This window comes from Thecamonas trahens (assembly GCF_000142905.1).
Source record: "Thecamonas trahens ATCC 50062 unplaced genomic scaffold supercont1.1, whole genome shotgun sequence".
In the NCBI taxonomy this organism is placed as follows: domain Eukaryota; order Apusomonadida; family Apusomonadidae; genus Thecamonas; species Thecamonas trahens.
This window is the reverse complement of record NW_013657679.1, coordinates 22,196-42,507: the sequence shown is the minus strand read 5'-3', so window position 1 is coordinate 42,507 and position 20,312 is coordinate 22,196. Positions and strand designations below refer to the sequence as shown.

Below are 20,312 nucleotides of genomic sequence, written 5' to 3'. Positions count from 1 at the left end.
AATGGGGGGGGGGAGTTATGATGGCAAGTATCATGTTTGGTTCTGGACGTACAGATCATGCGCGTTCCAAGTCGGCATTGCGAGTTTGGCCGGACTGGGTGAGACAGAGTTGGCCGAGTTGGCCAAAGCGGCGACGTACACATGCACCAAACACCGATCAAGTTCGTGCAAGGCGGATGGTGGGTGATCAGTGTTGGAACATGCTCGCGATACCGAGAATGAGCGGCATGATCGTCACCGCCGTACTTCAGGAACTCTGCGCACGTCAGCTTCAGCATCGATACTCATCTCCAGACACGCAAGGCAGAAGAGCATTGCAGCATGGGCCGTGCATCGGACTCTGAGACTGGGTCGACCTCGTATGGTAGTGTGACTCGAGCCACCGCGACATACTCTGAGGAGTGTACGTTATGAGGATGAGAATACCCATGTTGATGATGACGGGGGCGAGGGGGGGGGGGAGTGTCTACCATGGAACAGTTCGGGACAACTCGGCCCAGCTCGGCCCAGCTCGGCAAGGTATGGCTTGAGCGAAGAGCATGGGTCTGGGGCTCGAGCTGGAGGGACTCGGGGGAAAAGAACGTCGTCTTTTGCTTGGTTGACTGTCTTGGCTATGACCGGGGGAGGGGGGGAGGGAGGGGCTGAGGCTGTGAGTGGGTGATCATGTTGGGCACATGGCTGAGCGACGGTTTGGAATTCGGGAACAATCAGACTCACGGTAGTGGCGTGGCTGGGGGGGGCGGTCGGCTGGATTTGGGGACAGACTCGGAGATGTCACGCCCGCAGATGGAGTACGGGCAGGAGTTTGGCAAGTGGCAGGACGTGGCTTTCCTTCTTCTGTTTTGGTTCATCTTGTGGCGTTTGTAGTTGTGCTCGCGGCGCGATGGGACGATACACTGGTGCGGACGGGCAAGGTGACGGGAGCTGCGGCTGACTGGGTGGACTCTGAGCTTTTCGGGATCTGGCTTGGTGCAGCGGTGATTGCATCGTTCTTTGCGGCGGCATGGATGGCGTTGTCGCGGGCCGGGGCGGGGATCATGATCCCTGTTTGCATGGTGGGGTACATTGTGCTCCTTGTTGCGGTGGCGGTCGTCCTGTTTGCAGCCGGGATCCTCCTCTACGGCATCATGTTTCTAGTCCTGGCTGGCTTGTACGGGTACTTTTTCTACTCGTGGCGCGATCGGCTCGAGTTCTCCAAGGCGATGCTGCGGGCGTCGACGACGTGGGTGTTTGGCCATCCGGCATCGTTTGCCGTGGCGGCGGCAACGCTTGTGGTGCTTGTGGCGTGGCTTCTGCTGTGGTCTGTGGTGGTGAGCGCGCCGCTGGCCGGTGGCTTCTCGTCGACGGGCGATTTTGGGCTTGCGGTCTTTCTCCTCCTCTCGCTGTACTGGACGACGCAGGTCATCCGCAACGTGATGCACGTTACGGTGTCAGGCGGCGTTGCGGCGTGGTACTTTGCGGCGTCGGCCAAGGGCCCTGGACGGGCCAACTCGCCGCTGGCGTCGTCGCTGAAGCGGGCGATGACGACGTCGCTTGGCCCGATCTGCTTTGGCTCGCTGGTGGTGGCCATCCTCAAGACCATCCGGTCGCTGGTGCGGTACGCGCTCAACGCGGCCGACTCGCGTGGCTTCCTCGCATGCGTCATCAATATGATCCTCTCATGCATCGAGTCACTGATGGAGCTGTTCAACGTGTACGCCTTTACGCAGGTTGCCATCTACGGCAAGTCGTACATCCGCGCCGCCAAGGACACCTTTGACCTCATCAACTCACACGGCGTCTCGGGCATCATCAACGAGGTTCTCACCGGACTGGTGTTCTTCTTTGGCGCCATCGCCGGCGCCCTCGTCTGCGGCGCGTTTTCGGCTCTCTGGGCCACCCGCACCGCCTCAGTCGACGGCGAGTACACGTGGATCACCGCAGGCATTGGTGGCCTCATCATTGGCTACATCATCGTCGCCCACGTCATGGAGCTGCCGGACTCGTTTGTCGCTGCCCAGTTTGTGCTCCTCGCCGAAGAGCCGGAGCAGCTGCCGCTCGCCGACCCAGCCCTCGCTGATGCCTACCGGGACTCGTACGGCTTCCTCATTCCGGCCTCGGCCTTTCGAGCTGCCGAGCGCGCTGCCTCGCGCTCGCGCCGCCGCTAGCGCGCCGGGCATGGGAATCTAGGTCGCGCTGTCGTCGGCTGCCTGTGGGAGACAATGAACATGTGACCTCTGTCAGCAGTGTCAGCTCACGAAGCTCCCCACCGCTTGGCGGCAGCAGCAGCGGCGCGCTCGCGCATCAGCGCTCGCTCGTCGGCATCGGCGGCGCTGCTGGCAGCCCCGCCCGACGCCGACGGTGCTGGCGCGTCCGAGCCGCCGGCCCGGAGCGCGCGGCCCTCGCCGGCAAAAGCAACAAAGCCTCCGTCGACGCCGGCGCTCTCCGGCGTCGGCGGGACCAGCGACGCTGGGAGGAGGCACGGAAACCAGGTGCCGATCGTAGCCAGACGGTTGACCCAGCCGGGAATGCCTTGTCCAATTAGGCGGCGGGCAAAGGCGTCGGCAAAGTGATTACAGTTGCGCGAGAGCAGGTTGTACTCGGAGCCGAGGAACTCACGCCCCATGTCGTCAACCAGCCGCCTGATCTCCGTGTTGTCCAACCGGGTCGCACCCAGCAGGATCGACGTCCGCAGCTCGCACCCCGGCGCAGTGCCGGGCGAGACGGTAAAGATGCCGGACGACTCGAACTCGTGACCGCCATACGCGTACTCGGTGTCGTCGATGACAAGTCCCGAGTGGAATACACCCACACCAGCCCACGCCGTGTACTCGTTGAGCCACACCATGTCGTACACGTTCAGCACCACTTGCTTCTCCTAAAAGTATCCCACCACACATGAGTCATATCACACCTACACGCCCCCTTTGCGCCCCCTTTGAGCGCACGGAGCTTGCCATCTAGCGCCGCGTCTACATACGGATGTGCCTGTCCATACCATATCCCCCTTCGGATCTGTCCCCCCCCCCCCGATCCCTTCGAATCTCCATGACATCCATGTGCTTTCCCTCCAGCACAGGCCAGGATCGATCGATCCTCTCCTTACCCTCTCCCATCACCATCTCCATTCCCTCTCCACCTTGATGCCGACACACACACACACACACACGCCGCCAGCACAGCTCAAGCGAGTCCAGCTCTGCCACCCACCGCACACACACATACAACCACACACACACACACAACCACACACACACACATACAACCACACACACACACACAACCACACAAACACAGTTTCTGTTTTCATACATGATTTGTCAACGTATGATGCATGCCGTGCATCCCTAGTCACCCTCGTCTGCGTCAGGTCGTGACCGCCGTCGCCGTCGTCCTTGACGTTCGTTGTCGTTCGTCGTCGGCACAGCTCGTACCGTGTTGCTCACCGACAAAGCCAGCAACAATGGTAGGCTCATCAGCTGAACAGATCAACTGCCATCGTTGAGCTCAATTGCAACCCCAAAAACATCGATCATATGCCCTTCTCCCCTTTCCCCTTGTCACAGCTCGATATACAAGAAAAGGCTCATCTCGTCTCATCCGCTGTCATGGAGAAGCAGTGGGTGCAGGGGGAGGGGGGGGGGGGGGGGAGGGCGCTGGGAAGTAACGCGTCCCGTGACGTGTCGATGATACGAGCAAACCCTCCGCCAACAGGCTCCCGCATCTCCTCATCGATGAGATTCCCTCATCTCAACGGTAGTGGTCCATCACATGCGCCCTAGACATTGTCACCCCCCATGGCATACTCATCGCATGAGATTGCAGCATGTGCGTGGGGTGGGGGTTGGGAGGGCTGAATGAAGGAAAAAAGATCCCTCCGGTGCCTCGCGATGCGATCGTGGGGTGAGGGAGCGGTAGCTACTACCGCGTCAAACAGAGAGTAGAAAGAGTACCCAACTACAGGAATTGGTAGGAGTGCGGAGAGCAAGTTCAAGATGCTTCGTAGCACCCATGTCTCGTGGGGAGCTGTGAACTCGACACTCTCGTGGGTGGCCAAGGTGGCGAGCGGGAAGACGGCCCAGGTCGGCGGGATCACTGCCGTGTCGGCCGGCATGGCTCGTGCGATGACCATGGGCATGAGCAAGGCTAGCGGGCAGATGATCAACTCGCTCATGGGCAGTCGCAATTACTTTGTGCTGGCAGAGACGGCCGAGGAGCGGACAAACCAGAACACCCACGCCAACCTGGTCCGCCTGGCCTCGGCGTACCGGACGTGTGGCCACGCGGCAGCCAGGCTCGACCCGCTCGGCCTCTCGGTCGTGCCGCGGGAGGACATTCCGGAGCTGGATCCAGCTCACTACGGGCTTGAAGTTGAGGGCGCGGCTGGCGAGCAGGTTGTGTCGACTCTCGGCCTTGTGTTCATGCCCGATGGCGCGGGAGGCTTCAAGAGCGAGGCGACGGTCAAGGACGTGGTGGCCCATCTGCAGGCCGCGTTTACCGGCGACATTGGCGCCGAGCTCCACGTGCCGGACGCGGTGGAGCGGCGGTGGCTGACCGAGCGTGTCGAGGCGATGGCCGGTGGGACGCAACCTGCGGCGCTGGTCGACGCTTCCAAGCGGACGGAGCTCGCCAAGCTCCTTGTGGAGTCTGAGGGCTTTGATAACTTTATGCAGAAGAAGTTTGCCTTTGTGAAGCGGTACGGGCTGGAGGGCGCCGAGGCCATGCTCGTGGCGCTGGAGGGCATGTTTGAGGCGTCGACGGCCAACTCGATCTCGGACATGACCATTGTCATGCCGCACCGCGGGCGGCTCAACTTTCTGACCGGCCTTCTCAAGACCGATCCGGCGCTCATCTTTGGCAAGCTCAAGGGCAAGTCTGAGATTCCCGAGGGCATCCGGGGCTCGGGCGATGTGCTGTCGCACCTCGCGGTCTCGACGGACCTGCCGTACGCCGGCGGGGCGCGGGTCGAGTCGGGCTCGGAGCTCCACGTCTCGCTCATCCACAACCCGTCGCATCTCGAGCACGCCAACCCTGTGGCGCTAGGCAAGGTCCGTTCGCGGCAGCGCGAGCTCGGCCCGTCGGCCATGTGCCTTATGCTGCACGGCGATGCGGCGTTTGCCGGTCAGGGCGTGATCCAGGAGTCGTTTATGATGTCGTCACTGCCGTCGTACTCGACGGCCGGCACCGTCCACCTCATCGTCAACAACCAGCTCGGCTTTACGGCGTCACACGCCGACTACCGGTCGTCACGGTACTCGTCCGATGTGGGCAAGGTTGTCTGCACGCCTGTCCTCCACGTCAACGGCGAGAATCCCGAGGCTGTGTACGCGGCGTCGCAGCTGGCGGTCGACTTCCGCGCCAAGTTCCACCGCGACATCATTGTCGACATGGTGGCGTACCGCCGGCGCGGGCACAACGAGCTCGACGAGCCGGCGTTCACGCAGCCGCTCATGTACGAGGCCATCCGCAAGCGCGAATCGCTGCCCAAGATGTACTCTGCAAAGCTCGCCGACGAGGGCGTGGCTGATCCCGAGATCATCACGGCCTCAGCCGCCGCCGCAGAGGCCAAGCTCGAGGAGCGGCTCGCCGCCGCCGAGTCGCCCGACTACACTCCGCCCGCCAACCACCTGGGCGGCAAATGGGCCGAGTTCAAGCAGACCGACGACGCGACGGTGCCGGTGGAGACTGGCGTCTCACTCGAGACGCTCCGCGCGATCGGTAAGGCCTCGGTCTCGGTCCCGTCCGACTTTACCTCCACTCGCGCATTGCGCGGCTCTACTGCAAGCCGCGGATGAAGAAGCTCGATGCCGGCGATGGCCTCGACTGGGCGACGGCCGAGTCGCTCGCGTGGGGCTCGCTCCTCGCTGACGGCTACGATGTTCGCATCTCCGGACAGGACGTCGGCCGCGGCACGTTCTCGCACCGGCACGTGTACCTCTACGACCAGGGCTCGTCGTCGCGGGTTGTCCCGCTCAACGATATCGGCGTCGACGGACAGGGCACGCTCCACATTGCCAACTCGTCGCTCTCCGAGATGGCGGTGCTGGGCTTTGAGTACGGCTTTGCCATGGACGACCCCAAGACGCTGGTCATGTGGGAGGCGCAGTTTGGCGACTTTGCCAACGGCGCGCAGACCATCTTTGACCAGTTCATCGCCTCGGGCGAGCAAAAGTGGCTCCGGCAGAACGGGCTCGTCACCATGCTGCCGCACGGCTTTGACGGCGCCGGCCCCGAGCACTCGTCGGCCCGCATTGAGCGCTTCCTCCAGCTCTGCGACGGCGACATCAAGTGCACGTCCAAGGACCCCAACATGTTTGTCATCAACCCGACGACGCCTGCCAACTACTTCCACGCCCTTCGCCGACAGATGGTCCGCGACTTCCGCAAGCCGCTCATCATCATCTCGCCGAAGACCCTCCTCCGCCTCCGCGAGTGCACCTCGTCGCTCACCGACATGGCCGAGGGCACCGCCTTCCAGCCGGTCTTTGACGATGTGTCTATCGAGGACAAGGCCGCCGTCGACCGCGTCCTCCTCTGCTCCGGCAAGATCTACTACGACCTCGTCAAGCGCCGCGACGAGGCCGGCCTCACTGACTCGACCGCCATCATCCGCCTCGAGGAGCTGCACCCGTTCCCGCTCGACGCCATGGCCTCTATCCTCGACTCCTACTCGCGCGCCGACAACTACGTCTGGGTCCAGGAGGAGCCGGCCAACAACGGTGCCTGGCGCTACGTCGACCCGCGCCTCCGCCAGATCATCTCCTCGCGCAAGCACCTCTCGTACGCCGGCCGCCCGCCGATGGCCGCTGTCGCCGTCGCCCACGCCGCCACCCACAAGGCTGAGATCGAGGCCTTTATGTCCAAGGCCTTTGCCCTTTAGTGTCTTTTACTGCAGTTGAAAACACGTGAGTCGCCCGAGACGAGCCGATCTAGGTTAGCCCACAGAGCCGAGCCGAGCGAGATTTGCCTAGCCCGCCCGCCGAGCCATGAGTGGAGGGCCGCCAAGCCGGGCGAGGCAATTGGAGCGAGCGAGCATCGAGCCAAGGCTGGCACAAAGGCAGCGAAAGCACGTGCGTCATCATCCATCATCTAGAGAGCCATCGTGGTGACTCGGCTGCAGCCTCGGCAGCCGTCTTGCCCGGCCGCAGCGGCGAGCAGGTCGGCGCTGATCGCTGGAGCGTTGCGCCTGCTAGCGGTTCCGCACAGGCGCACACACACGCCGGTGGTAAGCACGCCACACGCAACTTGACGCACGCATCGCCGCGGCAGAGACAACCGCTGCACCTGCATCGACACGCGCACTCGCATCTGTCGCGGCGGATCGGCGAGGTTGACGGTGGCGGAGTGTCGAGGAGGGCACGGGCGAGAGCGGCCTCCTTCTCCAGCGCAGCAACAAGCGCCAGCGCCGATGCTACCTCGGCCTTCCACGGACTTTGTGTTGGGCCTGGACCGTACCGCATCAGCGGCGAGCGGGGTTGGTTCACCTCGGTGTCGTCCATCGATCTGCTGGCCTCTGCCGCCAACGGACTGCACCGCGAGCACACGCAGCGAGCACAATGGACTTCGGGCTCAAGCTCGCCATCGCCCAGGCCCATTGCCGAGGTCAGCGAGTCGTAGCACCAGGAAGGTGCAGCCATAGAGTGTGCCTCGGAAATTGGACTTTGTGGGTAGGTGGGGCTGGGGAGGGGGGGGGGGGGGAGGAAGGTCGAGTCGAGTGGCTGGACGAGTCAGGGCCAACGGACGCGACGCCGTGACGACGGACGGCGGACGGGCGATGGCTCGCGTTGGGCGGTTTCACCGATTGCGCAGAATGGCTGCAGGGGGGGGGCTCTACTCCAGATGGTTTTTTAGTGGCGCTCTGCGGCAGATGCAAGTAGCGCGGGTGGTGTGGGACTAGTACTGCGAGAGGGCAGTGGCTTCGATGACCTGGTCCTGCGGCTCGAGGACGGTGTCGGCATCGATAATGCGGGTGTTGTTGCGCGGGAAGAGGCGGGTGAAGAGCGGGAGGCAGATGGTGTCGCGGGCGTCGAGGACACCATCAAACTGCATCTTCATGTATCCATGGGTGCCGATCGAGTCGGTAATGTGGCCGCGGCGGCCGTACTTGGTGTAGCACTCGATCTTCTTAAAGTAGCGGATGTCCTCGGGCGAGTAGAACATGCGGCGGACGGTGGCGCGCGACTTGTGGATGTGGAACGGCTCGCCAATAAGGACGATGCGCTTGATGATGAGCTTCTGCGGGTTAATCGAGGCCACCGAGCCGGTGGCGACGAGCTGCGGGACGGGCGAGTCGGCGTTGAGGCGGAACATAAAGACAGGCATGGAGGGGCCAAACACGATCGGGCCGTAGATCGAGGCCGTGAGTGTGCGGCCTGGCTGAAGGAAGCGCTCAAACTTGGCCTTGGCGCACTTGGGATTGTCTGATGAGAACAGCGGCGCGGCCTCAAGCATGCGGAAGCCGACCATGACCATGAGCGGCGAACCCGAGGCGTGCGGGGCGTCAAACGAGGCGTGGCGCGAGACCGACATGTGGAGGACCGAGAACTGGCGCTCGTAGCGGAAGAGGCCAAAGGCAACGAGCACGCCCGTCGGTGTGAGCGAGGCCATGACCGACGGCGGCACGTCGTCGAGCTCGATCACAATGTACGCGTCGAGGCCGACGCCGTCGTTCTCGACCTCGTCAAGCACCTCGTTCTGCGTCCGAGGGAACGATTCAAAGTCGTAGATCTGCGAGTACTCGGTCGGCAGGTTCTCGTACGGATCCCACGGCGAGTTGGTGAAGCTCTTGAGCCCGCGGTACTCGCGGAAGAGGTCCTTGCACAGCGGGGCCCGCGGCGCGTAGAACTCGTCGGGCCACTCAAAGTCCTCGGCCTGCCGGGCGGCGAGGGCCTCGACCGGGTTGAGCGGGCGCTCGTCGTCGTCCGACTCGCCGTCCGAGCCGCTTGCGTCCGAACCGCCGGCCGCACCGGCGCCAGCGCCGACGCCCTCGCCGTCATCGTTGTCGCTGTCGTTGGCCGGCCCGAGGCCGACAAACGCCTCCCAGTCCGACTGGATCTCGGCGCGGACAACGTTGATGTGGTCGATAGCCTTGGCGCCGCGCGAGGCCGAGTGCAGGCCCGGGCGGCCGTCGTCGGAGCCCGAGTCGCCGAACGGGTCAGGCAGGCCGCCGTCGTCGTCGTCAAAGTCGGCCATCCGCGCCGCAAGCTCGTCCTCCTCCTCGTTGACCTCAGGCGGGAGCAGCTGCTCCATCGGATGGAGCTTGGCCTCGTCCGCGGTGGCAAGGAGAGCATAGCCCTCGGCGCTGCCCGCCATCGGCTCGGCCGACATGCGGGCCTGGGCCCGGTTGAGCGGCACAGGGTCAGGCGCCTCGTAAATGGCCGAGATGCGGTAGGTGCCCTTGCCCGGGAGATGAACGAGCTGGTTCGGCGAGAGCGGCGAGCCGCGGAGGTAGCCGCTGATGCGGAGCTTGCGCGAGGCATCGTCGTAGGCCACAGCCTCGGCCATCAGGTACGGGCGGGCGTCGCGCCACTGGATGCGACGAAGCTTGCTCTTGGAGAGGAGCTGGAGGAAGCGGATACCAGCGGCGTCCGAGTCGAGGACGTGGAACGAGACGTCTGGCCCGAGCTTGGACGAGATGAACCGGTTGAAGGCCTTGCGGGTCTTCGACTTGTTCTTAGCCGGCCCGCCGACAAGCTCGAGGTTGCGAAGGACCGGAAGCGCGGTCGGCATGCCCTGCGCCAGCATCATCGACACCAGCAGCTGGGCATCGTCGTCGACGCCAACCAGGGCGTCGACGACAGGCACAACGACATCAGCAGCGCGCAGCGCATCCAGCAGCTCGATGGGCGACTCGGTCGGTGCCACAATGTACGTGATCCGCGCCTTGAGCGCCTCATAGGTCACCGTCACCGGCGCACCCAGTACAGGCAGGGCGGTCTTGAGCACATCCGGGCCCTGGACCGACGGCCCGAGCAGGGCGGTGAGGAGATCAAGAGTGCCGACACCAGGCTCGGGCGAGAGCGGAAGGAGAAGAACCACACGCGGCGGACCCGAAACAGTTCCAGCTCGCTTGGTCACGGCATTCTTGGCCTTCTTGGCCTTGCGTGCTTGGGCAGAGGCGTTCCTCCGATTGGCCTTGTAGTCGGCAGCAAGTGAGCCGGTCCCCGACCTCACCGAGTTCCTCGTCATGTTCTTCAACGAGCTAGAAGCCCTCTTGATAGCAGACTTTGTCCGATGCGACGACTTGAAGGGCTTGTGCACATGCTTCAACGTTGGCCTATGTCCAGACATACTCCCCCCGACTTACCCACGTGCGGTGCTGTCGTCACTCGCTCCCTCCTCCGCCCGCGGATGGATGAGCCGAGATGGTCCGTTTCGGATCGATCCCAGTGGGAGGGGGGGGGGGGGGGGGGGGGTTGATGGGGGTGGGGATCGGGATCGGGCAAGGGGGGGACGGATCGTATATGGTAGAGTTTTGGTGGTGGTGAGGGTGGATGGTTGTGCGAGGTGATCAAGCGGGCTGGAGAGTATATCGATGGAGTCGGAGGGGAACGTGAAAGAGGGGGAGTGGGGGGAGGGGAGAGCGGCGACGGCTGGGATGATGGCGATTGCCGTCTGATTGTGGGCAAGGGGATGACCAGAGGAGAGGAAATGAAAGGAGAATGATGTGACGGGGAGAAGAAGGAGATGAGAGAGGGAGGGGATGTAATCGGGTCCATACCCAAGAACTTGTGCATGATCGTGGCTGTGGCAGACGTGGGGGGGGAGAGGGGCTGTGGTCGGCTCGCTCGACTGATCAGGCCGACTAGCAGTCGCCAGCAGCTGCAGCATCGACTTGACTTGCCCCCGCCACAATGGACGTGTCGGCGATTCTTGCCAAGGCTAAGGCCAAGTAGTACGTAGAAGATGAAGGCATTCCATGTAATCCCTTCCCTTACATGGCTCTATTCTCCATGGTGTGGCCTGGTGCGCGGCGGGTGTAGTATGGCTGGTGGCCACTTGTGATGGGATGGGTTGAGAGGGCCATCTCTAATCTTTGGATACCAGGGAGCGGGGAGGGAGCAGGGGGGGGGGGGCGAGGGGGGGGGGCAGGGGAGACATGGCAGAGGGAGGACTCATGGAGAGAGAAATGAATGTATGACATGGCATGACATGGGTGGAGGATAGCAAGTCAACGGATGTGGAGAAGGAGTTCCCGTTGGAGATGGACCTGGGCAATCTGACGGCATTTGATACCACGCCCATCGAGTCGAGGTCAAAGAAGGCACTGGAGGAGCTCTCTCGGGATAATGTGCAGCTGATGGTGAATGCCCTGTTTGAGCTGCCGTCCAAGTCGCATGATCGGGCAACGCTGGTGGAGCTGCCGGAGAAGACGACTCGCCTGCCGCGGGCACGCAAGGCGCCCGAGCCCCGCAAGCCGACCCGGTGGGAGGAGTTTGCCCGGATCAAGGGCATCAAGAAGCGCAAGCGGAGCAAGATGGTGTTCGACGAGGAGGTTGGCGACTACATCCCGCGGTACGGATACAAGTCCAAGGCCGACATGGAGGCCAAGTCCGAGTGGGTGGTCGAGCTCAAGGACGGCGACAACGCCACGGCTGAGGAGGTCTTCTCGCGGCGCAAGAAGGAGAAGAAGGCGCGGGTGGAGAAGCAGAAGAAGAACGAGGAGCGCAACATGCTGCGCAAGGCCGGCAAGTCGCTGGCAGGCTCGTCGGGCGTTGTCCGCACCAAGCGCGGCAAGAAGGGCGGCAAGTCGATCCCGCAGGGCGAGCTCGTCACCCAGATGCACGGCGAGAAGCTCTCCACAGACCAGCTCCGCGCAGCCATCTCCGTCCAGGCTGTCTCCACGGCCTCGTACGGCAAGTTTGACAACAAGGTCCGCAACCAGCGCAAGTCCAAGCTCAAGTCGGCCAAGCGCCGGAAGCTGCCCGTCACCGGCGCCGAGGGCGTCGAGAAGGAGAAGCTGGCAAAGGTGGCTGACCGCGTCGTCAACAAGAAGGTCAAGGTCAACGACGGCATCGACATGTCCCGCGCCGTCAACATGTACCAGGTCGCCCACGACCGCGAGCGCCAGCGCCTCAATGATCATACCTTTAAGATGCGCGACAAGCAGCAGAAGATGTCCAAGCGGGCCAAGCGGAAGTAAAAACAAGAGTTGCGAGGGTGTATGCTTCCACATTGCCCGTGATGAGGCTGGTAGAGGGAGAGCAGCCCGATGGATTGAGCAGACGATGACCGCGAGTGTGTGAAAGCCAGAACAAAAGATCAGAAAACATGATCCGATCTCGGTGACATAGTGAACATGTGGCGACGTTCCCAGCCACGATTTTCATCAGGATGAGCAGGTGAGCGAATCAAGGGCAACATGAGGTAGGTATGGTGATGGGGAGGGCCGCGAGTGTCTTTGATTGATTTGGGGCTTCTTGCTGTCGTGTGGTAGAGAGTGTAGATCATTGGGCGGGAGCAGACGGCGGGCAGCCGGCAGCGGGCGGCATTCGCGGCTCTCGCTCAGCCACTCATCTCTCCGGTGTGCGTCATGGCAGTGCCGAGCGAGGCGGTGAACGAGGACGGCGGTATCAACTGGGACTGCCCATGCTTGGACTCGATGCGGGAGACGCCGTGCTTCGATGCGCTGCGGGCTTCGCTCACTTGCGTCCACGAGTACGAGCTGGCGCATCCCGAGGACGCGTCACTGCGTCGCGGCGGAAGTGGTGATGACGATGATGACGACGAGGATGATGAAGGGGCGCGGCAGGCGCAGATCGAGGCCGACATGCGCAAGTATGGCGCAGAACTGGGAGTACTACGCTGCGGCGTGGACCGATGACGACGACGACAACGACGACGACGACGTCATCGATGACGACGACGACAACGACGACGACGACGTCATCGATGACGAGGGGATGACGGAGGATGTGATCGAGGACGTGCAAGCAAGGCTTGAGATGCGGATGGCAGTGCCTGACCCGGGTCGTCGTCATCATCACACGCACCGGCTCGTCGTCATCATCACACGCACCGGCTCGGGGCGGGGCCGATCAGGCATCGTGCATGGGGCGTACGCAGCGTGAGCTGCAGCTGGTATTGCCTTGCGCGGCTCAAACGCACGTTTATCAGACGGCGGTTTGAGGCGCAGGCAGGCCAGATGCCTCGGGATGGGTCACGGCATAGTTCTCGAGCTCGCGGTTGAGCCACTTGGAGGCCAGCTTGGCGATGACGATGTAGGCGGCGGTGAAGAGGACGGCGAGAATGGCGTAGAGCCAAAAAGTGCCGCTGGGAGCCTTCTTACGGTAGATGGAGCTGACGATCGAGTCGAGGGTCGTGCCCCAGAAGCCATACAGCGTGTACATGGCGGCAGTGTAGCCGCCAACCACCAGCCACCAGAGGATAAACGGCAGCGGGGTCATGGCGACGGCGTAGTTGAGCAGCGCGTCGGGAAAGAGGCTGGACATGCGAAGAGCAACGATGAGGCCAGCCTTGGTCGAAAGCGACGTCTCGCGAGCGGCCATGATCTGGACCCAGCCGCGCTTGAAGAACGGATAGTTGTTGGAGACGGTGACGATCGAGTCGAGCAAGACGTCGGTGCCGAGAAAGTAGGTGACGGCGCGGCCGAGCATGGCCCCCAGCCAGACAATAAGGACCGAGTAGACGTAGCCAAAGAGAAAGCCGCCGATGCCGGTAAAGACAAGCTTGGGCGGCGACATGACGACCGTGCCGAGAAACGAGAGCCAGAGCAAGAGGATCATGCCGATGATCTGCATCGAGTCCTTGTTGACAAAGTTCTTGACGTCTTGCTGGGCATTGCCAGCTTGTGTGGAGAACCAGATGAGGACAGCGATGGAGGTGATGAGCAGGAGCAGCGAGAACAGCCTGCCTGTCCACACAAACGGCTTGAGATTGACGGCTCTTGGGTTGGCAAAGGCCAGGCTCTTCCTCGATCCCATCTCTGGATATCCAGTCCCAGACTGGTACGCCGGCAGACTTCCACCTCCCACTTCCGTCATACCACCACCAACACCTCCATCGGTGTGTCCCCATGTCGTATCTCCCTTGACCTCCAGCTCAGCCCCACGTCCCGGCGGCGGTGGCGGTGCCGCACGGCTTGTGTTCGGAGGTGGAGGCGGCGGTCGGGACATGGTGTGAGTGTGCAGAAGGCTGTTGTGGTTGTGGTGGGTGAGTGGGGTGTGGCTTCTGTGTGTGTGCGTGGCGTGTGTGTGCGCGTGCATATGGAGCCGTGCCGGCAGACGGGCGGGTGCGAACGAGTGCTCTCGTTTGTTGCGCAACACGATCGGCGTGGTGTTTGGCAACGGATTGTGGGCAAGCGACTTGCGATCTGATAGGTTCAATACCACCACTGTGGTCACAGTGGAGGTGGTGCGGTGGGCATATCGCGGTGGTGCGGTGTCTACTCCTGGAACCACGAGTCGTCGGCGTCGATCTCGGCGACGACGCCGGCAGCCTTCTTCCACTCGGCAGCCATGGCTTCGTAAAACTCGATCTGGAGCTCGGCGTAGCGGGCGAGGTCAGCCTTAAAGTCGATGTTCTTGGTGTGCTGGCGATGGTGGAGTTCTGCGAGCGAGACTGAGGCCTGAGCGCGCATGAGGCCGCCGAGAGCGAGGGTGTCCTGGCGCTGCTGGGCGGTGGCCTCGATGCCCTTCTTCTGCAGCTTGAGGACGGCCGAGACAAACTTGCGGCGGGTTTTGGATTCGAGAGCGGCGACCTTGGCTTGCTTCTTGAGTTCGCCGTGCTCGGAGCGGATACGGCGGATGAGGACGTTCTCGGCGGTGGCGTGCGCATTCTCGAGCTTGGCGGTCTCACACGCGGCCGAGCCGACGGCCTTGATGGCGGTCTTGAGCGACTGCGAGTCGGCCGGGTGCTGGTAGGTGTTGAGCGCCTTGCCGAGGGCGTTGAGTGAGGCTGCCGAGACCTGCTGCGCATTTCCGACCGAGATCGACGCGGCCTCGATCGCGGCGAGGAGCGGCGTGGCCATGTTGGAGCCCATGGTGTACTCGTCAATGTAGTTGTAGCCGGCGGCGGAGTTGGGGTCGGTGTAGACCGCCACTCGAGTGATGAAGGCCTTGCCGACGAGCGGGTCGCGCTCGATGTTACGCCGCGACTCTTTGAACGCCTTGCGGGTCGACTTGGAGCCATCGGCAGCCATGCCTAGAAAGTGGCGCAGCGCCGGCGCGGCCCGGAGAACAGGATGGCGGGTGACCTCGAGCAGGAAGCGCTCGAGCTGGCGCCGCCGGTCCTCTGCCGGATCGACCGGAAAGTGAGCAGACGGCTTGCCCTTGCTGAACACAGCGCCTCGACCTTGCGCGCGCCCGACGACGACGCGCCCGCACGAGCAGCTGCGGATGGCGCGGACCTGCCGCCATCCCTTGGCCGGCGTTGCCACCGCGTATAGCTCCTTGTTCTTGCCAAACGTCTTCTTCTTGGTCTCCGGCTGCTCGACAGTCACCGAGTAGAACTTCTCCCGCGGCTCCCACCAGTGGGTGTCATCGATGGCGAGCTTGTCCTCGGCGGCGAGGTTCGAGTTGTGAACGTGAACAACTTCCGAGCCGAAATCGAGCGTCGACGTTGCCACGCCGGCGTCGATGCTCATAAGGCCACCCGAGGCCCCAGCCTCACTCGCGTTGCTCTGCGAGTCGTCAAACATGGTCGCAAACTCATTGTCCAGCTTCTCGTCGTCGCCAAACAGCTCGTCGTACGTCGAGTCAGGCCGCGCCGCATCTGCCTTGCTTTTGCCAGGACTTGCGCCCGGCGCTCCGCTCCCGGGCACGTCCTTGACGTAAGACGCCGGAAAGTAGCCCTCCTTTCCGCCCAGCGCGCCCTTCATCCACCCGTCCTCGTCGGGCTCTTCCAGAACTGTCACCATGTCGCCCTGGAACATCGCCAGATCGTCGTCGTTTTCGGCTTTGTAGTCGTACAGCGCCTCGACCTTGCGCGCGCCCGACGACGACGCGCCCGCACGAGCAGCTGCGGATGGCGACGACGACGACGCGCCCGCACGAGCAGCTGCGGATGGCGACGACGACGACGCAGATGGTGGTGGTGGCGGCGGCGGCGATGTCGACTGAGACGCAGCCGGAGCCGGAGCAGACGGTGGCGGTGGCGGCGGCGGAGATGCAGCCGATGCAGGAGCAGGCGGCGGTGGCGGGGCCATGCCTGGCAGCTTCATCGGCGGGGCCGAAGGCGGCGGCGGCGGCGGACCAGACGAGGAAGCCGGGGGCGGCGGAGGCTTTGGCTGTGAAGACGAGGACTTTGCCGACGACTCATCAATGACTCTTCCACCCACTACACCCTCTCGCCCATCGCATCATCAACAACATTGCATGAGTATCACTGCTGCGGGGGTTGAACGACCTGCCACGCGTGCCTGACAAGTCGGGCCGGGCGGGTGGGGGGGGGGGCAAGCAGTCACGGGAGGGGGGAGGGGAGGGGGGAGAAAGGCAGGGGGGGGATAATCACTATGTAGCATGTGGGCATGTTTGTGTGTGGACGGAGTGTGTAGGGGCATGTCAGTGGCCTTGCGTACCTGCCGCCTGTGACCGGTCATTGGTCTCGACCTTCTTCAACTTGGCTCCCTTGGAAATGGCCTTTTGAAGGGCAGAGTCCATGCCGGGCGAAGGAGTGTGGCAGATATATGTGTAGAAGGGGAGGAGGTAGGGGTTGGGTGTTGGGTGTTGGGTGTTGGGGGTGGGGGGAGGTAGTCGGGTGTGGCTACGTGGAAGGGGGGAGAGGCCAAGTGGCAGTGTCAGCAGCTGTCGCCTGGCAAGAGCGGCGTGTCAGCAGGCGGGCGGGCTGGCAGACTGGCCGGCCTGGGCAGGCTTGCTGATGGGTAAATGATGGGTAGATGGCGGGTAGATGGGCCGATCCGTACGATCTTGGGTGGACGAGCAGGTGAAGCTGAACTAGAGCAGCAAAGTAGGAGCAGCCTGCCTGCCTGTCGTGCGTGATTGTGGCAGGTCAATATGACTGGACGATGGCGATGGGTGTAGAGTGTGGAGGAGGGGAGGAAGGGGATGATGTCGGTTGTTCATATTGTGATGGTCTGCCTATGGAACTTGTGTCATCAGTAGTCGATCAGATGGACTGGAGGAGTTGTGTGGCTGTGGGTGAGGGACAGAGGTTCGGCTGCTGTTGGCTGTTTGGCGGTGAGTGCGGGGAACACCCAACTTGGACAAGGCAAACATGGCCGTGAACAACGAGACCAAGCTGGGCAATGTGCTTAACATCATCATTGCTGTCATGAACATTGCTGTGGGTATGGTTGCAGTCAGTGTGGCAAGCAAGAGACCGGCCAGTAGCGGCTGGGACCACGTCGGGCCAGAGCGGCGGGAGGGCGGGAAGCTGTTGGGCAAACGAAATGGTTGAAAGCGCTTGTTTTTTTTTGAGGGGGGGGGCGAGGAGGGAGGATGGCTTGATACTCACGATGTGAATGGCGGGTGGGGCTCTTGGGTTGGGCTTGCAGCGATTCTGATCGGAACGTATGCGGTGATCGAGCTGATCATTCCGGCGGAGGAGATCCGCAGTGTGGTGGTCGGCGTGTTTCTGGTGTAGGTGAAAGCGGTGGCAATGGTGTGATTGTGAGGGGTTTGGGGAGGTAGGTGTGGAATGTGATACTTACGGCGAGGTGGGGTATGTGGATGTTGATGGAGTACGGCAGGCTCTTCTGCCTGATCATCATCTCGTCCGAGTTTGTGCGGCCGATGCTGTTCTACACGTTTGGCGGTTGCATCCGCGACTACTTTGGCATGGGCGTCCTGCTCATCTTCCTCGGCGCGCTCGCGCTGGGCGAGGAGGACTTTGCGCTTGTGACTGCAGTTGTCTCGTTTGTTTGGGGCTGCGTCAACGTGCTCTTCCAGTTCCTGCCCATCCCGCGGCACTCGCCGCTGTTTGCCACCCAGGCGTCGATCGACTTTATCGACGGCAAGCTGCACATGGTCGGGTCGGCCAAGATGGCGGCCATCGAGAAGAAGGCGGCGAAGAAGTCGTCCAAGAAGGGGGCGAGCAAGGGCAAGCCCGCACCGGTCAAGAAGGCGTCCAAGAAGTCGTCCACTTCTGCATCCAAGAAGGCGTCCAAGAAGACGTCCAAGAAGACGTCCAAGAAGGCCAAGCAGCCGGTGCCGTCGACGGCCTCGCTCACCACGGTCTCGGACTCGGACTCGGACTCTGACGAGTACTCTTCCTAAGCTGCCAAGGTGCCAAGGTGCCAGATGTGGTCGTGGTCGTGGTCGTGGTCGTATGGTAAAGCTCAACCATAGCATCAGGCTTAGCCGAGAGCGGCTCTCGGCAAAGGATAGACAAAGGTTACATGTTGGATAACGATGACGGCGATGATGATGATGTTGATGATGTTGGTGATGTTGGTGGAGGAGGAGGCTGGTGGTGTTTGCTTGGCAAGTGGGTCGTTGGAGCCAGGCTCGTTTAACCTCGGCGGCGAGTGGGTGGGCGGCGAGTTGCTGTCGATCCGACGCCGACTCGTTCGACCGGGCGACGCACACACACCACTTGGTCTTGTTGCGAGGTACGAGAGCGACAGAGGAGTTGGGCGTGTGAGGGAGCAAGGGTAGCATGGCGAGAGAAGGTTACTCGAGTGAAGAGGCGACAGAGGGGGATGGTGTGCTGGGCGGTGGAAGCCATGGTAGGGTTGCCAGGGGGAGGGCAGCGGGTGGAAGGCAAATAATCAAGGGATGGGAGAGAGGCAGGGAGTGGAAGGGGGGGGGGGCGGTATGGGCGGTAGGGGTGGGGAGACTGACAGTGAGGATAGAGAGCAAAGGATAAGTGGGAGGATGTCTGCATCTGCTGCTGTTGTTCCGGAGGTTGTCCAAATGGACGCCCTTGCTGCGCTTAAGATCATTCGGCATTGCCAGGAGTCGCTCCCGCGGCTGGCTGGGGGACAGCTGCTGGGGCTGGACGTGGAGGCTACGCTCGAGGTGACCAACTGCTTCCCGTTCCCGCACGAGGACGACGAGGAGGAGGACTCTATTTTCCAGTCGCGGTACTCGCGGCATCAGCGGCGGAACGCGCTCAAGGAGATGCTGGGGACGCGGCGGACGGACCTCGGCGAGTTTGTCAACAAGACCATGCACTTTCTCAAGCTCGTCAACGTGGACGCCAACGCTGTGGGGTGGTACACGACGTCGATTATCGGGTCGAACCTGACGCAGAGCATCATTACGCAGTTTGACTACCAGACGGCGAACCCGGGCGCGGTGCTCATTGTGTACGATCCGCTGCGGACCCGCAAGGGCTCTGTCTGCCTCCGGGCCTTCCAGCTGACCGAGGCGTTCATGACGCTGTTCAAGGGCAAGAAGTTCTCTGCCGACGACCTGCTGGACTCGGACCTGTCGTTCCGGGACATCTACACCGAGCGGCCGATCCGCATCTACAACTCGCCGCTGGTCAACGCCTTCCTGCTCGAGATGCAGGACTCGTTCCAGAACGTCGACGACGTGGTCTTTGACCGCTTCGACCTCGAGTCGGCTGTCTTCCTCGAGAAGAACATGGAGTACCTCCTCGAAGCCATCGACACCTTCAACCAGGGCCAGGGCAACTACATCTACTTCAAGAACCGCGTCGCCCATCGCGACGAGCAGCTCAAGCGCCGCCGCGCCGAGAACGAGGCCCGCCGCGCCGACGGCGAGGCGCCCATTCCCGAGACCGACATCCACAAGCGCTTTGGCTCGCTGCCGGACGTCTCGTCGCGCCTCGAGGCTCTGCTCGCCTCGTCCAACGTCAACAACTACGCCCTCCAGCTCCGCTCCTACGTCCACCAGTCGTTCACTCGCGTCTATGCCACCGAGGCCATCCAGTCGTGACGTTGTTAAAGCACGCTCCAGCAGAGCACGCCTCATCCTCCTGATCTGGCGCCCCACCCGGCGCCTTCCGATCCCCGGTAGAACACATTGAGGCGGGGGCAGAGGCAGACGCCGACGGTGACACCTTGCGCCACTTGTCGTCCTCGCCTGTCTACCCTCCTTCCTTTCCCTGCTGAAGTCTGGGCTAGGGCAAGCGCAAGTGCAGGCGCAAGCGCAAGCACAAACGTAACACGACATATGGCAGAGAGAATGGAAGAGGCAGTTGAACGATGTATGTATGTGTGTGTGTGTGGTGGGGGGGGGGGGGGGGGCCCAGGCGAAAGGGGGGGTGGTTTTTTAAAAAAGGTTTTTTTTCCCACGGAACACCAACGGTGTACTTGTTCGTCAAACGACCGCGAATGATGGGGGGGAGTGGACCACGACACAGGCAAAGAGGGAGTGTCCCGCAGAACGGGGGGATTTTTGGGTGACAAGCCTATTCATTGTGTGTGATTTTGCGCGCCCCAGTTT

The 20,312-nt window shown here is 62.5% G+C and overlaps 10 protein-coding genes across 10 annotated transcripts; 6 read left to right on the top strand and 4 right to left on the bottom strand.

The window, feature by feature from the left end:
• Positions 1-281: 281 nt before the first annotated feature.
• Positions 282-2,222, top strand: AMSG_00017 (uncharacterized protein). Its single transcript, XM_013907437.1, has 2 exons — positions 282-403; positions 764-2,222. The coding sequence occupies exon 2, from the start codon at positions 1,008-1,010 to the stop codon at positions 2,145-2,147; it is 1,140 nt and encodes a 379-aa protein (XP_013762891.1). The 5' UTR covers positions 282-403; positions 764-1,007; the 3' UTR covers positions 2,148-2,222.
• Positions 2,223-2,233: 11 nt separating this feature from the next.
• Positions 2,234-3,342, bottom strand: AMSG_00016 (ethylene-responsive element-binding protein; the record flags this gene model as incomplete). Its single annotated transcript, XM_013907436.1, has 2 exons — positions 3,292-3,342; positions 2,234-2,857 (listed from the first exon to the last, which is right to left on the bottom strand). The coding sequence occupies exons 1-2, from the start codon at positions 3,322-3,324 to the stop codon at positions 2,234-2,236; spliced, it is 657 nt and encodes a 218-aa protein (XP_013762890.1). The 5' UTR covers positions 3,325-3,342.
• Positions 3,343-3,941: 599 nt separating this feature from the next.
• AMSG_00015 (oxoglutarate dehydrogenase (succinyl-transferring), E1 component) lies at positions 3,942-6,859 on the top strand (the record flags this gene model as incomplete). Its single annotated transcript, XM_013907435.1, has 2 exons — positions 3,942-5,714; positions 5,765-6,859. The coding sequence occupies exons 1-2, from the start codon at positions 3,975-3,977 to the stop codon at positions 6,857-6,859; spliced, it is 2,835 nt and encodes a 944-aa protein (XP_013762889.1). The 5' UTR covers positions 3,942-3,974.
• A 1,013-nt stretch (positions 6,860-7,872) lies between these two features.
• Positions 7,873-10,289, bottom strand: AMSG_00014 (ribosome biogenesis protein tsr1; the record flags this gene model as incomplete). Its single annotated transcript, XM_013907434.1, has 1 exon — positions 7,873-10,289. The coding sequence occupies exon 1, from the start codon at positions 10,267-10,269 to the stop codon at positions 7,873-7,875; it is 2,397 nt and encodes a 798-aa protein (XP_013762888.1). The 5' UTR covers positions 10,270-10,289.
• A 522-nt stretch (positions 10,290-10,811) lies between these two features.
• Positions 10,812-12,137, top strand: AMSG_00013 (Rrs1 protein). Its single transcript, XM_013907433.1, has 2 exons — positions 10,812-10,873; positions 11,146-12,137. The coding sequence occupies exons 1-2, from the start codon at positions 10,833-10,835 to the stop codon at positions 12,119-12,121; spliced, it is 1,017 nt and encodes a 338-aa protein (XP_013762887.1). The 5' UTR covers positions 10,812-10,832; the 3' UTR covers positions 12,122-12,137.
• Positions 12,138-12,511: 374 nt separating this feature from the next.
• AMSG_00012 (uncharacterized protein) lies at positions 12,512-13,049 on the top strand (the record flags this gene model as incomplete). Its single annotated transcript, XM_013907432.1, has 3 exons — positions 12,512-12,663; positions 12,758-12,954; positions 13,021-13,049. The coding sequence occupies 3 exons, from the start codon at positions 12,512-12,514 to the stop codon at positions 13,047-13,049; spliced, it is 378 nt and encodes a 125-aa protein (XP_013762886.1).
• Positions 13,050-13,091: 42 nt separating this feature from the next.
• On the bottom strand, positions 13,092-14,027 carry AMSG_00011 (uncharacterized protein; the record flags this gene model as incomplete). The annotated part of the gene is made up of 1 exon (XM_013907431.1): positions 13,092-14,027. The coding sequence occupies exon 1, from the start codon at positions 13,980-13,982 to the stop codon at positions 13,092-13,094; it is 891 nt and encodes a 296-aa protein (XP_013762885.1). The 5' UTR covers positions 13,983-14,027.
• A 159-nt stretch (positions 14,028-14,186) lies between these two features.
• AMSG_00010 (uncharacterized protein) lies at positions 14,187-16,711 on the bottom strand. The gene is made up of 2 exons (XM_013907430.1): positions 16,517-16,711; positions 14,187-16,275 (listed from the first exon to the last, which is right to left on the bottom strand). Exons 1-2 carry the CDS (start codon positions 16,596-16,598, stop codon positions 14,384-14,386), a joined length of 1,974 nt encoding a protein of 657 aa, XP_013762884.1. The 5' UTR covers positions 16,599-16,711; the 3' UTR covers positions 14,187-14,383.
• A 449-nt stretch (positions 16,712-17,160) lies between these two features.
• On the top strand, positions 17,161-18,251 carry AMSG_11585 (uncharacterized protein). The gene is made up of 3 exons (XM_013907729.1): positions 17,161-17,245; positions 17,453-17,537; positions 17,648-18,251. Exons 1-3 carry the CDS (start codon positions 17,173-17,175, stop codon positions 18,171-18,173), a joined length of 684 nt encoding a protein of 227 aa, XP_013763183.1. The 5' UTR covers positions 17,161-17,172; the 3' UTR covers positions 18,174-18,251.
• Positions 18,252-18,749: 498 nt separating this feature from the next.
• On the top strand, positions 18,750-19,837 carry AMSG_00007 (eukaryotic translation initiation factor 3 subunit H). The gene has a single exon (XM_013907429.1). The coding sequence runs from the start codon at positions 18,774-18,776 to the stop codon at positions 19,800-19,802; it is 1,029 nt and encodes a 342-aa protein (XP_013762883.1). The 5' UTR covers positions 18,750-18,773; the 3' UTR covers positions 19,803-19,837.
• Positions 19,838-20,312: the final 475 nt, after the last annotated feature.